Source organism: Herpailurus yagouaroundi, unplaced genomic scaffold (assembly GCF_014898765.1).
Source record: "Herpailurus yagouaroundi ecotype Mexico unplaced genomic scaffold, PumYag 186, whole genome shotgun sequence".
Lineage (NCBI taxonomy): Eukaryota > Metazoa > Chordata > Mammalia > Carnivora > Felidae > Herpailurus > Herpailurus yagouaroundi.
In genome coordinates this window covers 40,364,857-40,379,867 of record NW_024412417.1, presented here as the reverse complement: position 1 = coordinate 40,379,867, position 15,011 = coordinate 40,364,857, and the positions used below count along the sequence as shown (strand labels likewise).

Here is a 15,011-nt window from a genome sequence, read left to right as displayed (position 1 = left end):
CCTGAGTGTATAATCTGAACCTGATAGGAATATGGAAACAAACAGAACCAGCCTGTGAGTTTCCTTGCGGGAGAGGGCATCAGGTACAGAGGGAGTCTGGCCTGATTCTACCCCACGCGATGTGAGGCATCTGTCGATGCCCCCAACTTGCCGCGGTTGTGTTTTGACCTGAAACCCCAGCACAGCTAATTCTTCAGACTGTACAGTTCCCGATTTTCTTTTGCGTAGGCTCTTGGCCTCTTCGCTGCTTCAGTGATCAGGGGCTGTTTAGACAGTAGCTCGGGCTTGACGTGGGGCCCCCTCCGCTCCCTCCTTGTCCTGCTCTGGTCGCCACTGATCACATCAGGCCGCTTTGTGAAACCTTCAGCATCCGCTGTCGTACAAATGAGAAACAGAGCAAGCTCGTAACTTGTTTGTTTGTCCCAAATCACATTCGGAAGGGAACCAGAGAGAGGGGAGGCTGCAGCTTCTGCAAGACTCCGGTTGGCCCCCCTCGGGAATTGAGATGGCCCTTCTTTCCAGCAACTTCCCGGGACTTGCGGGAGTTGGTTTTGTTTTTCCGGCGTGAAAAACCTCTCAACTCCCCCTTAAAACCATTAATTGCTAACGGTTGCATCACGTTTATTATTTACAAAGGGCTTTTGTATGCACAACCTCTGTGAAATCCCATAACCTGCAGAGGTAGGTAATACACACACACACACACACACACACACACACACACACACACACTTATTTTTGAGGGGGCTAAGGCTCAGAGAGGTGAAGACATTTACTCCCGTCCCTCACCCCCCACCAGAAACAAAGAAAAAAACAACCAAAACACTGATGGATCCAAGCTCCAAATCCAAGAGGACTGACTTCAAATAAAAAGTCCCAAAGTCATGAGCCCAGAAGGGCCTGCTTTGCCCTGGCGGGTTTGTACTCCTTCCTGCTCTCAGCTGATATGCAAAGTCAGACTTCCGCTTTGGGGAAGGTGTCCTCAGGCTGCAAGGCGGTCAAGCGGATTAGACGGTATTGTCTCTGTACCTGTATAAACCTGAAGAACGGAGATAGCAGTGGCTGGCCCGGGACCAGTCCTAATGCAGGGCACCTCCCCCCTCTCTCAACGCAGGAGGAAATGCAGAATAACGTGGAAGTCGTCCACACCTACCGCCAGCACATCGTGAAAGACATGAACCCCGGCAACCTGCACCTGTTCATCAATGCCTACAACAGGTGCGGTCACGCGGTGGCCATTTGTCAAGGTCCTTTTGTTGGCCTGGAACGGGGCAGGGGTAAGGCAGAGGGGGTTATAAAGTTAGGAGGAGCTGCAGCCCCTGAATTCAAGCGAGTAGATTACCCGGACGGGGGTGCGCCTGGGAGTCAGGTACATCCGCGGGTTTTGAGTGCTCTGCAAGGCGCTGAGCCACCGCTCCAGACAACCGGGGCGCGAGCACGAAGAGGGCAGACGCAATCACGCCCTCAAAGGGTTTTGAGTTACTGCCTGTGTCCCGGCTGGCCGTGGGAAGGGCCAGGTGTGGGAGAGCTAAGAGAGTGAGCGAGCGAGCAGAGCCCTGGGGGAGGAAGGGGAGGGAGGAGTCCAGGAAGGCTGCTGGGAGGTGTCCAAGAAAGAGCACGTTCCTCCAGCCTTGGGCAAGGGGCTAGGCCTCTTCACGATAAGTAGCTGCTGGCTTGGACCTCGGCCAGGGGAGGGGACAGCTCGGGAACACCGGTGGCAGCTGGGGGGACAGTCTGCAGACTCCAGCGTGGTCACTCAGTCTGCTGGACCGGCTCTTCCAGCCCCCTTCCCAAGCAGGGGGCGGGAAGGAGCCACAGGGGCCGTCTCTGCTCACGGCCAATAACTTCATGAAGGGCATTAGTGTCTGTAACAAAGTTCAGCGTCCGTCTCTTCTTCCCACCCGCCCAGCCTCTCAGTGCGGGAGGGAGAGGTAGTATCCCCCGTGGGTAACTAGGGACGTGGGACTCAGCAGCGCATTTCTTCAGCAGACGCTTCCTGAGGACGGGCGCGGTCAGGCTGTGGGCTGGGCAGTGGACACACAGAGACCAGAACACCCTCCCCGAAGCCCCACCCACTGCCTTGCCCTCACGATGCCCGTAGGAGTCAAGGGGCTTCTCTTAAAAATGCTGGGACACCGCGACCATCGTCCTTTCCTGCTGAGGAAACACGGGCACAGAGAGATTCAGCATCCTGCCCGAGGTCACACAGCTAGGACGTAGAGGGACGTGATTTGAATCTGTCCGGGGCTCCAGGCCATGAGCTGGAAAGGCCGTCGGTGGGAGCTGCCAGGAGACGACAGAGAGAGAGAGAGAGAGAGAGAGAGGGGCTCGGTGTAGGTCCACAGGGACAGAGTCCAGTGGGAAACGGTGGCAGGGTTTGAGATGAGGGGGGTGTAAGGATCACATCTAAGATCTAAAGAGATTGGGTTGCTGTGTGAGAGGACTCCGAGTTGGGGCTAGAGAGACTCAGGGCTCCAAGTAGGGGGACGGGAGGTATGGACCCTCTGTGGGTGGAGAACATGGTCTGTATTCCTATATGTATATGTATTAAAAAAAAAAGCCACACTGGGGACAAGGAAGTGTCTCCACGGGAAATACATGAGTCCCGCTGTCCCTGAAACCATTGATATGGACCCCAAGAGGCCGTGATGTCCCGAGAGCCGTGCGGGTCGGGACACGGGTCGTTTGCCAGAATGGGATGGCCGAGATGGGAGGGGCCGCCTCCGGGGCGGGGGCGTCTGCCTGTGTCGCCGAGTGACTGTGCGTTCCTTGCCCGCAGCCGGCGAGACCTGGAGATTGAGCGGCCCATGCCCGGAGCCCACACAGTCACCCTGCAGTGAGTAGATTTTCTCCTGTTCATCATCTGCGTAGCCTCGCTCGGCCACCGGCAGGGCTCTTTCTGAGTGTGGTTAGCAGTGCCACCCGGTGCTGGGACATCGGCGGCGGCGAGCCCGGGGGTGCCTTCTTCTAGGAGTCAGGCGTGACCCAGCTTCACTTGCCTTCTCCTTGTGCAGGCGTTGAGCTCCTGGGGTGTCCCTGGGACGAGGGTCGGAGCCTTGGATGTCAGGGAAAGAGTCCGCTTCGGATAGGACTTACTGAGCACCTACTTTGTGTCGAATACGGTGTTAGGCTTTGCTTTCACACACCCTGGAGACGAGTCAGACGCAGGACAACCCCCCCAAAGGCTGGCAGGAAAATACGGTCGTGCATACAGCTGACTGCATTCCCCCAGTAATGTCTGCCTTATTTACAGTTTCCTAAGTGAACTGTATTATCTGATACCTGAACTTGCCACATGCCATCTCCTTTGTCAGGTACGTTCCCTCGGTCTCTGATCTTGACTCACGGCAAAGTCCTACTCCTCCCTCTTTGAGGAGAGGATGCTTGAGGCTAAAAACACCAGGGCACGGAAATTCTCTGGCTGAAATTCATACTAGGGTGTAAAGGACTGCCAACCCAGTTTATCCGAAAAGCAAAGCAGAGGATGAAAGGAGAAGGAACTACTACGGGGGAAACCAGAATAATTTTTTTTTTGGAACCCTGGTCCCAGCCTGGCGGGCCTGGGAGCGTGTGAATCTTTCAGTGAATTTCGTGTTCCCTCCCCCCTTCTCTCCCTGCCCCCAGGTGTCCTGCTTTGTTGGTGGTTGGGGACAGTTCTCCTGCTGTGGACGCCGTGGTATGTAGAAATCGTTCACTTGTTTCTGTACTTTGTTCAACAGTCCAAATCTGCTTGGCCTTTGCACAGAGGGCCCAGACCCCGGCTCCTTGGCCCGGAGACTGCCAGTCCTGTTTGCTTGGTAGCGGGCCCTCCGACTTTTCTCCCAGGCCCCATCACCTGCCCGTCTGCCTCCCACTCGTTTGTTTCCTCGGACGTGTTTGCCACTTGGCTTCCTGGCCGAGACACTCGGCTCTCGTCTGGGAACCCGTTTGCAGACCTGGTTGGCGCCTGACTGTCTGGCGGGGCAGAGAGGCACCGGGGAGTGGGGCTTAGACAACACCTTCTGGGTCATTCCACCCCTGATTCCCACCTATGATGTTGTGGAGGCAAAGCAAAGACTGCCTTTCCAACATACCCCTAGCAGGGGACAGAGGGACTTAGGGGCTACTGAGCAGAGTCCTAAAGTGGTGATGTGCCTCGTGCAGTGGGCTGCAGAGTGAGATTTGCAAAGGCTCATTTGGCAAAGAGCTGAGACGTCTTAATGGACTGTGGGCGTCCTGTGATCTAACCCACTGGGCGTAATCATAGGATGCATCAGTAGAGATACACTTCTCACATCAGAGGAGGGGATAGCTCTCTGGTAGGCACTTCGAACATCACAGGTTACGTGTGGGCATTTTGCCCAATTTTGGATGCACTGCTAAGATGGTCACCGACAACGCGAAGAGGGGAAGCAGCTTATAGTGGATCCCGGTCTGCATGGCGGTCAGGACTGGAGATGTTGAACTTGTAGCATCTGCGGCCGCGACTGGTGAAACAGGGCCATTGAATTAGCAGCTCTTTCCAGAGCCTCCTCTGGGTTTTAGCGAGTCTTCGTAACAACCCTTTGAAAAAGACATTCCCCCCGTTTTATTGATGACGAAGCTGAGGCTCAAAGAAATTGCCCGAGGTCGCTGCACTGCAAGGTTGGAATTTACGGCCGCCTTGCTTAATCTCGAAGCCGGCGTTCTTCCTTGCATGCTAGTGGGAACGCTGGGGTCGTTGATGCCGGTGGCAGGGAAGTGAGGAGGGGGGAAAGACTAGGACTGGGGCTCCAGATAGAAAATTAGCACATTTCTTCCCCTTTTCCCCGTCCAGGTGGAGTGCAACTCGAAACTGGATCCAACAAAGACGACTCTCCTCAAGGTACCGGCACAGTGGGGGGGGGGGGGGGGGGGTTGGCGCGAGTTCTTTCTTAGGAACCCCCGGTCGGCCGCAAGATTGAGTCGTGCCTAACTGAGGCAGAGCTGGTGGTCAGAAAGCGTAGAAATGATGGTTTCACGTGCATGCGTTCACAGACGTCTCTCTGCTGGGCGCTGGCTGGACACTGAGGCTGTGGAGATGAAAGGGACCCTCTCTGGGACCCCGAGAGTCCGTGGCTCTGATGAGGGATGGCCCAGAATTGTGCGGGCAGGGGCTGTGCCAAGGGTGGGGCTGGGGCGTTTCCTCCGAGAGGGGCTGGCGCCTGTGAGAGAGGAGAAAACGCCTCCCCACCCCCCCCCACACCCCCAGCGGCCGTGGAAGAACATCTCCTCCAGCAAGTTCCCTAGGCCTTGAGGCCGGGTGGGGGGTGTGAGCCCTCCCTGACCTGACCGCACAATCCAGCCCGGGAGGCGTCTGATGCTTACTGAGGAGGGGGGGCCTGGTCCCCGTAACTGGCTCTTTACACACATTTTCTTCCAAGATTCCCTCACCAGGAAATTGCAAGACGGGAAGATGGCAGGCTTCGGGCCTGAGGGGGCCGCTGATGGGCTAAGGCGGGAGCCCCTTTGTCTGAGTTACCCCAACACACCTGTTTGCCTGGACTCTGACAGCATCCGGGCTGCTGTCCCAGGACAAAGATGGACAGGCCACAGTCACTGCTGACAGGGAGAGGGGGAAGGAACATTCTAGAAGGGTGGGTTGGTCTCCTGGTGTCCATAACAAGTACCACCAGCTGGGTGGCTGAAAGTCAACAGGAGACTGTTGTCTCCCCATCCGGAGACTGTAAGTCCAAAATTAGGGTGTCCCTGGCTTGCGGCCACCTCAGTCCCATCTCTGCCTCCGTGCCACCCAGCCTTCTCCAATGGGTGTCTCTGTGTCCCAATATCCTGCTGGTTTTAAGGACCACGGTCATTGGATTTAGGGTCCACCCTAATCTTAACTCATTCCGTCTGCAGAGGGCAGGTGACCTAAGAAAAAGTGGCCGATGTGATGGTGGATGGGGATCCAACCCGTTTCAGCCCGACTCCAGACAGACTGTCCCCGCTGCACTCCTCTGCCCGGCTGCCTGGGCCCTGGAGTTAAATTCTGGCATCCCGTCCCTGCATTCCCTTACCCAGGGTGCCTCAGTTAGGTCCCTCAGCTAGGCCTCAGGGTCTAGCCTTAAGACTCAGGGCCTTGGGATGGCCCAGCCTCGGCCGCTGTCACACACGCCTGCCAGACCTCTGTCTCTCCAAGCCACCTTCACCCCATCCCACCCTGCCGCCCGGGGTCTCCCGAGCCCTGGGCCCGGTTAATAGTCACACGTGCCTGTGGCAGCCTTGACTGAGAGGTGGCAGCTTTAGCTTTGGTGAGTCAGTAGGAACTTTGGAAGCCGCGGCATTTACCAGGGTGACCGGTGAAGAGACCATTAGGCCTCTTAGATGGAGCCGTTTCTTTCTGAGGGAGTAAAGAGAATGTGCAAACAGGGCCTCATGCAGTGAAGGCTTTCGGGTCAGACGGACCCCGGCCAGAGCCTCGCCGGGGCTTTGAGCTCTCCCGGCGTCGGCCGTCAGGAAGGCACAGGTCAGTGCCGAGATGGACTGTAACCAGAGCGGCCCTGCTCGGTGGGGATGGGTGTTTCCCCGCCCGTAATGTGCCCAGAGTGGGGGCAGGGCAGCAGCAGGAGGGCGCCCACTTGGGGGTACCCCTCTTCTGGGGCGTCTGGCACTAACCAGCTTCCCTCTCTCCTAGATGGCGGATTGCGGTGGCCTCCCGCAGATCTCCCAGGTGAGCCCCACCTGCCACCCCTCCCCAGGCGGAGGGCAGGTGCCTCTGTGGCCTGTTACTACCCTCTCGTCCCCCGCCTCCTGCTTGTCCCCCACCCCACCGTCACATGCGCTCACACTGTGGACGCGTTACTGTCTATACACGGTGCTTGCACATCAGGGCTTGCGTGCCAGGAAAATAGGAACCCCCGGGGGTTAGATCACACCGGGGTTCACAGGCGTGGAGGGGTTCGGTTGCACAGACCGTGGACCAGAATCTAGATGAGCCTGACCTCAAAGGCCACGGGCTTCTGCTGGAGTTCGAGGCCCGGGCAGAGGGGGCAGGCAGGAGGTGAAAACAGAGTGTGTGTTCATGTATGTGTGTGGGTGTGAACACGTGCGTGTGTGCGTGTGCGGACGTATAAACATATCAATCAGCACAGGGCGTTTGCCGCACCGGCACTGGACCCTCCAGTTCCCCACCCGTAAATCATCCCACCGGCCTAACAGTGGTCGGACTTTTTAATCTATGTCCTTGATTGTATATTATTATAGTTCTCTGCTCTGTCCTAAAGTGAAACACTGTGTGACTTTTTGGTCGTCCTTTCCACCCGTCTGGAAACCCTGGGTGGAAGAGGATGGAATGATGCCTTTTCTGTCTTCCCTTTCCTCCTGCCATCCTCAAAGGGGCTTCAGAGCTTCTGTAATTCAGCGGCAGTCGAATCTATCTGGCTCTTTCTCTAGCTGTATGTACCCTTCGCCCCTGCCCCGCTGAGCTCCCTGGGGAGCCTCCTTTGCCGCCGTGGGCACGCGCCTGGGGTTTTTCTCCCCTGCCAGGGTGCTGGGGGGGACGAGACTGAGGGCACAGAGCATCAGAGGCGTAAGTCCACGTCAGGCTAACTTTTCCTCCCAGTGGGTCTCCCCAGCGGGTGATCCAGGTCGGACCCCTGTGTGCCTGGCGAGGGGCTTCTTATCCACGAGCCTGTTGTCCGGACAGTGAACCCAGGTTGGGGAGATCGAACAAACCAAACTCAGATTCACAGAGGGGAGAAGGGCCGTGTGCCCTCCTCAGTAATGGACCAGGACCTGACATAAATATTTGAGGAGTTTTTTGTTTTGTTTTGTTTTTAACCCCTGGTATATATTACCTCTCATCGTCTAGGTACAAAATAATCCACACCCATCAATAAAAATGCCAAAATGCGGGTGAATAAGAGAATAATTTACAAACAAGCTTTATTTGCTTCTAATCTCCTTTTATAGTTGCATACATGGTTTTTCCTTACTTTAAGCAAAATTCGGATCATTTTGCGTGTACATTTTTCATCTGTCCACGTAAGTTGATAGCTCAGAGCCCTCCTCCTTTAGTTAAAAAACGCTCTATTTTTTTTTAAGTTTATGTATTTATTTTGAGAGAGAGAGAGTACGAGTGGGAGAGGGGGAGAGAGAATCCCAAGCAGGCTCTGTGCTGTCGGTGCGGAACCTAACATGGGGCTCGAAGCCACAAACCGCGAGATGGTGACCTGAGCCAAAATCACGAGTCAGATGCTTAACCAGCTGAGCCGCCCAGGCACCCCTCTGTGTAATTTGTTTTTCATGACAGGACAAAATGCCGCTGCACAGATACACTGTAATTGATTTTTCCTGACGCCCTATTGCCGGACACGTATAAGTTATTTCTGGTTCTACAGAGATCAGTTCTCTGATTAATTTCATGTGGCCCCACCAGTTTCAAGGATTGTCTGGTAGAAAAGGGAGAGTCTCGGCTCTGAGTCCCCCAGTGAGCCGGCGATGGCTGAGAGGTTCATCTGGCTGCCCCCGGAGCTGTCCCAACAGAAAACAGTCTTCCCTTTGGGGGTAGTGAAGTGTTTCACTGGGGGTCGGAAGAAGAGATCCCCGAGAAGTCGATTTCTGCATCAGGTCGATCCTGGATCTTGACTCATTGCTCTAGACCTTCTCTCACTGCAAGCCCCTCCCTCCAGAACTCTGTACAGAGGTAGAGGCACAAGTGGCCTTGGTGGCTCGGTTATGCTCTCCGTCGTGTCCCCCTCTGCTGCCACTAGAAAAGGACAAAATCCTTTCGGTGTTTTATCTGCTGTTGTGTTATGCCTGTCTGACAGCTGGGAGAAGCCAGAGAAGGATGGGGTGTCCCAGCCATCAGAGGGAACAGATGGGCTCCCAGCAGAGCCCTGCTTAGACATAAGTGTGAGTTAATACCCGCACATTAGCGCTGGAAGCTTTATCCATGCAGCCTGCCCCCGAGATTCCTGCTGAGACGGCGCAACTCCAGGATGGGCTCGGGAGAGAGGGGCCAGTTCTCCTTCCATTTGACCTCCCTCCCTCTCCCTCTCCCTCCACCTGCCTTCCCTTCTTCCTTTCTCCGTTTGAAATGAGAACAGATCCAACCCTAACCGTAGTTAAAGCACATCATGGATGTGTGGCAACAGCTGAACCAGCCCAGGCTTCCAGGAGACCAGTTCAAGGAGGACCGTTTACCGTGTAATCCCTCCCCTTTCTGCCCTTACGAGTTGGGTGCGAGTTCACGGAGGCCGTTCCCATCCTTCATTCCATTTGAAAGGGGAACAGTCCTTAGGGATGAGAAGAGCAAGTATTTATTGCAGTGTCACGAAAGGGGAAAGATTGTTTCCGCCGCCATGCAGGCACGCAAGTCCCTGGCTGCCTGCAGCCCCGACTTGTACCTCTTGTCACTTGCTTACCATTGTCACACAAACCCCAGAGGACATCTTGAGCCCAGTCTCTCTTTTAAATGACATGTGGCTCTTGGTAGAATAGTGGCAGGAGTTGGTGGAGGTGGGCGGGAGCACTGCCCCTGCTGATGACTTCTTCACGGGGTAGGAGGAGTAAGAGGAGAATAGACCCAGGGCATTGCATTTGAGAGCTGTAGTTAATTCAGACTGTGAATATGGCCTTTACTTGGGAGCATTCACCCCCCAGTTCAGATTAAGTTAAATTTGGGGGAGTAATTGGTAGAACTGGGTGTGTTCTTGGCATTCCCAACTCATTTCACTCACAGTAGCCCCATTGATTTGGTTAACTGGTTGGCCCAACTATCCATCCATCTCTCCATCCATCCATCCATCCATCCATCCTTCCTTCTTCCATTTTTTTCTTGTCTTCCATCTGTCCATCCTTTCTTTTCATCCATCTGTCGATCCTTCTTACTTATATCCGTCAATCTTACTTCCCTTTTAGTTATTCACCATCGTTTCTTCCTTCCATCTTTCCAGCCATCCAGTCTGCTCTTGAGGCCGAGAATGAACTGCCTTGAGAACACAGAGTTTAGAAAGCCCTGGATTAGTCTGTAGGACCCACCCACCACTAACTAATGGCAGGACCTTGGATGGATTATTTGCCTCCATGACTGTTGGCAATGAAATCTATGCGAAAACGGCACCAACCTCGTATAGTTGTTGTCAGGGGAAAATGAGGTAATGCCACAAATGCCCTCAGCACCGCGGGTGGCACATGATGTTGGTGCCCTTACATTCTAGAGGCTGAGTTAGACACATCAGCTTATCAGTGTAGTCTTCTTTATAGAACCTCTCAGAAGAAAGCATGGCTCTCTGTTCTTGTTTCACAGGCGAGGTCATATAACCTGATCAACCCCCACCCCCACCCCAGCTATGAAGTGAATTTGAAAGTTTTCTCCCCAGCCAAAGCTGACTTTGGTCCCCGTAGTATCTCGTCGCCTTTCCTTTCCTTTTGTGTGTTGTTCTATCAACAAGTGGTGGCCTTCTCTCTCGGGTCAAGCTCTTCAGTGAAGGTGACCACGGACACAGCTCCACGTGGCCATTCATGGTCTGGACCTCCGGCGACTGACCGCACTCTCTCTCTTTTTGTCTCTTGCAGCCGGCCAAGCTTGCGGAGGCCTTCAAGTACTTCGTGCAGGGCATGGGATACAGTAAGTGTGGCATTTCCAAGCAGGTGGTAGGTGGAGGGCAGGTGTGGGAATTGAAAATACGATGACCCGAACCGGGTTTGGATGAGTATTCTGTGTCACCTTGGCCACCTTCAGCTTTTTGCAAACTGGGAAGGTCAGGAGAAGAAATATTTAGGTGTGTGGAGGACGGAGGGCAGCGTAGAAATTCTAGTATCTCCTTTATACCACAGTGGCTTCTTCTGTCTCCACTGAGCACTGATGAGCAAAAGTTGTTTTACAGCAGGGAATTTTCTTTAGATTTAGCTGAGGACTAGCTCTTTAAGCACCAAGAAGACAAGAGTGAAGCCATGAAAACCTTTTACCTGTTGCCTACATGCTTTCTTAAGAGACTTCCAGTTGTAGGTGATGATGATGGTGTTGAGGGTGATGACGAAAGAGTGTTAGTACATCCTTCATTTTTTTCTCGTTTCGTCATCGCGACAATTCTATGAGAATACCCTTCTCTCGTTTCACAAATGATGGCCCTAGGCTTTGAGACCTGAAGCAAGGAGCAGAGTGGGGATCTCTGAAAGTTCTTTGAAAACTGTAAAGCTTCTGTGCCAGCAGGTGAGAAAGTCGCTTCTGCTCAAGACAGTGCGTCTTTGCTAACTCATTAGATTAGGGAATTGAAGGATAAATATGAGCATAATTCAAGACCTTGCGGTTTCTCACTTGAGGACTGTAGTTTGTTGGACACCTACAGCCCCTGTTCATAAATGCAGTCCCGTGACCAGAACAGGCAATGCCGAGTTCAAGGAGCTGGGTTCCAGCCACAGGTGGTGCCCATTGGTGTGTGAGCCATGATGGGGTCCTTCTGGTTCTTTCTGCCTACTGTGTAGAATTATAATTTACGTGCCCATCTTAACTAGGAAGTCTGAGCTCTTCTGGGTTTTTTCCTCCCCCTCTGAGACTGAAACTATTTGTTCATTTAAAATAGTAATGGGGTGTTTGGTAAATTGACCACAGTCTTAAGATTGGCCTCAGCCGTGTTTAGTTTCTAGAGAGGCCAAGAGCTGCTGAGCCTGATTTATATACTTTGGGCAGAGTCTGTGTCCCGAGGTGCCCTATCCCAACAGAAAACATCTGCCTGTGGGTCTCCTGCCTTTTGATCCGCTTTCCCCACAGGAAAGTGTGCGGGCAGCGACGGTGCCTGAAGGATGCCGTCGGGCAGGCTTCATTTACCTGGCAGGGCGTGCGTCATGATTTGTTTGTCTTGGGCCTGCCCTGGGTTTGGATTTCTGCCTTGAAAATGTATTCTGGGGAGAAAGGAAGTGAAAGGCAGGTTTTGTTCCATCCGACACACACACACACACACACACACACACACACACACACACACCAGCTTCTATTTCCAGAAAGCTGAAGCATCCGGCAGGTTACAGGGGAAGACGGCGGGAAGGCATTTAGTCCCAGAGGCGTCAGCCACAGAAAAAGCGCGTCGTCGTCTACTCGAGTGCCTGCCTGTTCAAGCTGGGCCAGGCCTGGCTAGCTCTTTGCCCCCGTGACACCGTTCTGTAGTCACCAGAGCCCCGCCAAGGTCGGCCAAACTCTCAGATTTGGGGTTGAGGAGTAGGTGAGTGGCAGAGGTGAGAATGATCTCAGTTCTCTCTGGATTTAAACACTAGCTCTTTGAGAAGGGAATTCAGTACAGCAAGGATGAGTTCTCTTTGTGGGTATGTGTCCCAGAAAGCCAACTCCCACGCCCATGGGGCGAATAATGTGCCACCTCAGATGGCGATGTCTGTTGTTCAGCGTGGCCTTCGCAGTGATGCTTTATTTGGGTGATGTGCTAGCTTCCTGTAGCTGCCCTGAGAGCTCCCCACGCCCTGGATGGCTTAAAAAAAGCAGAAATGTATTCTCTCATACTGCTAGGGTTCTAGGAAGCCAGAGGTCCAAAATCAAGAGAGATGCAGGGTCATACTCCCCTCAGAGGTTCTAGAAGGCTCTTTCCTTGCCTCATCTCAGCTTCTGGTGGGAGCTGGAAGTCTCTGGTGTTCCCTGGCTTGTAGCCACATTACTCCCATCTCTGCTCTGTGGTCACGTGGCCTTCTTCCGTGTGTGTGTGTGTGTGTGTGTGTGTGTGTGTGTGTGTGTGTTTGTGCGTGTGCACGTGCACGCACGCGTGCATTTTGCAGGGCTGTTCTGTCTCCTCTTCTGAGGAACCAGCCATTGCATTAGAGCTCACCCTAATCCGGTATGGCCTCACCTTGTCCTATTGGCAAGGACCCTATCTCCATTCTAAGATTCTGGTCGATATGACTTGGGGGGGGGGGGGGGGGGGGGGGGGGCAGGGTTCAGTCCTGTACTTCCTTTCACTTTCTCAGCCACCTGCTACGTGCAAGGGCAGTTTCATTCGCGAAGAGTGGACGGTGCCATTGATCGTTCCTGGAAGCTCACAGGCTTCTCTGGAAGAGATGGCAGGTGATGGCTGGGCCGCAGACTTGCTGTGTGGCCGTGGTTCCCCCACCTGTGGCGGATGGGTATCAGCCCAGCCGGCCTGGATGATCTTCTCCACTCCAGAGGTTGTGGGTGGTAGGGGGTTGTGGTACACGGGCACACACGTGGGTTTTGATGCCAGGGGACTGGCATTCCCATGTTACTGATGGTGACGGAGGGCTCCGAGTCGGACTCTTCCAGAGTCACACAGCTGTGGAGCAAGTGGCAGGTTTGGGATTCAGACCCACCTGTGGGTTCAAGCCACCGTGTGGCCGCCGGTCCTTACCCCCGTCAGAGCCTCACTTGTCCACCTCTGTGAGCGGATACAGGGAGGACAGAGAGCCTGGTGGCCGGATCGCCCCAAGGATGGACAGGTCAGGCACGAGGAGGCACCGTTGCCGATGGGCAGGTGCCTGTGAGGTTCTCCCCTCCCTAACCCGGTGCCCCCCAACCCCTCTCTCCCCAGTGCCCTCGGCCAGCATGACCCGCCTGATGCGCTCCCGCACGGCCTCCGGCTCCAGCGTCACGTCCCTGGAGGGCGCCCGCAGCCGCTCCCACACCAGCGAGGGCACCCGCAGCCGCTCCCACACCAGCGAGGGTGCTCGCCTGGACATCACCCCCAACTCCGGGGCCACCGGCAACAACGCCGGGCCCAAGTCCATGGAGGTGTCCTGCTAGGCGGCCTGCGCCGTGGCCGTCCCTGGACTCTGGGCTCATGCAACCGCCCTTCCTCCAGCCCTTCCCGCCCTGCCTGCCACACCACACGTAACTCGTATTAACCCAAAGCTTACGGTGTAAGACAGCTCTGGGGGGACAAAGTTAGACCGGGTTTGTCGAGGGCGCCTCTCCCATCAGGGCAGGGCGGGCAGACCAAAGGAAAAGAAGCATCTCCGTGTCCTGTGCTCATTGGCCTGTGGCCTGGCGGCCACCCTCTTACCCTCCCTCAGAGACGCCAAACTGCCAAAAACAAGACGCGCCGCCCTAGACGCTTCCTAAAGCCAGGCCTAGGCTGGTTCTAACGGGCATTTTGTCGGAAGCCCAGCCCCTCTACTTCCTGTTTCCTCTCCAACTAAAGAACGACTGACCCAGTTTCTGGAAACAAAACCCCGTTCTGATTTGGGTAGGGGGAGAGCTGCGGTTGGTGGGGAGCTCTTTTAACTCGGCAAAACAGGAAGCGGGAAAAAGGTGGACTTTCTGTGGAGGCTAGAACGCTTGGGAAAACAAATCTACGCAGTGAAACGTGAAGAAGTAGGTTTTTCAAGTTCGCGTATATATCCACTTTTTAATGCCGAAACACACAAGCCCGCTTTTCTGGCGTCCTTTCAATGGGTGGTGAAAGCGGCCGACAAAATCTCCGGGCTTTCCCAGAGAAACAGTCTTGGCAAACATTGGCGTCATGAATTCAAGTCTTTGGCTCAGCTGTCTTGCCTCCTCCACAGCCCCGGCTTCCTACCCCAAGTTCATGAGTGAGGGATCATGTTGTTTGTGGGGAAGATCATTTAGGTTTGCACTTGCTTTCTTTGAAACGGAGGGAAACATTCCAAACAGCCGTACCTGGACGTGATGAGTCTCCACGCAGTGGGGTGGGGGTGGGGTGGGGGGGGAGCAGGGGCAGGGGAGTGGGCGGGGTGGGGGGGCTGTTTGGGTTATTAGATATAAGGGATTTCTGTGGTTGTGATGGGATCCAGTACAATTGTGATTGCAGTCGATCCCGCCCTGGTTCCCGGGAATCTTGTGTGACTGAGTTAAATCCGGTTTCCAATCTTTGACAACCGGGGTTGAGTCTGAACTTGACGGCTGAGTGTTTCTGACCTCGTAACATCACTGGATCTGCGGGTAGAACTGTTCTGCTCTTGTAGGGGGTGGGGATTCACCCAGGGAGTGGTGGCTGAGAAGATGTAAGGATTCTGGAAAGTTCCATGGGATTTCCTTCCCTCTCCTGCCGTCCCCTCTTCCCTGCCCCTCTAACCTTTCGCTGAATGGGGCGGCA

General features: G+C 54.6%; 1 protein-coding gene across 3 annotated transcripts in view; it reads left to right on the top strand.

Moving 5' to 3' along the window:
- NDRG1 (N-myc downstream regulated 1) overlaps positions 1-14,237 on the top strand; it is a 57,607-nt gene extending 43,370 nt beyond the window's left edge. For all 3 annotated transcript variants that reach the window (XM_040494473.1, XM_040494472.1, XM_040494471.1), the window contains exons 8-14: positions 1,115-1,218; positions 2,780-2,836; positions 3,625-3,676; positions 4,796-4,843; positions 6,632-6,667; positions 10,516-10,567; positions 13,488-14,237. In XM_040494473.1, coding sequence (XP_040350407.1) covers positions 1,115-1,218; positions 2,780-2,836; positions 3,625-3,676; positions 4,796-4,843; positions 6,632-6,667; positions 10,516-10,567; positions 13,488-13,699 — 561 coding nt within the window. In that variant the 3' untranslated portion in view covers positions 13,700-14,237. The remainder of the gene's footprint in view (positions 1-1,114; positions 1,219-2,779; positions 2,837-3,624; positions 3,677-4,795; positions 4,844-6,631; positions 6,668-10,515; positions 10,568-13,487) is intronic.
- Positions 14,238-15,011: the final 774 nt, after the last annotated feature.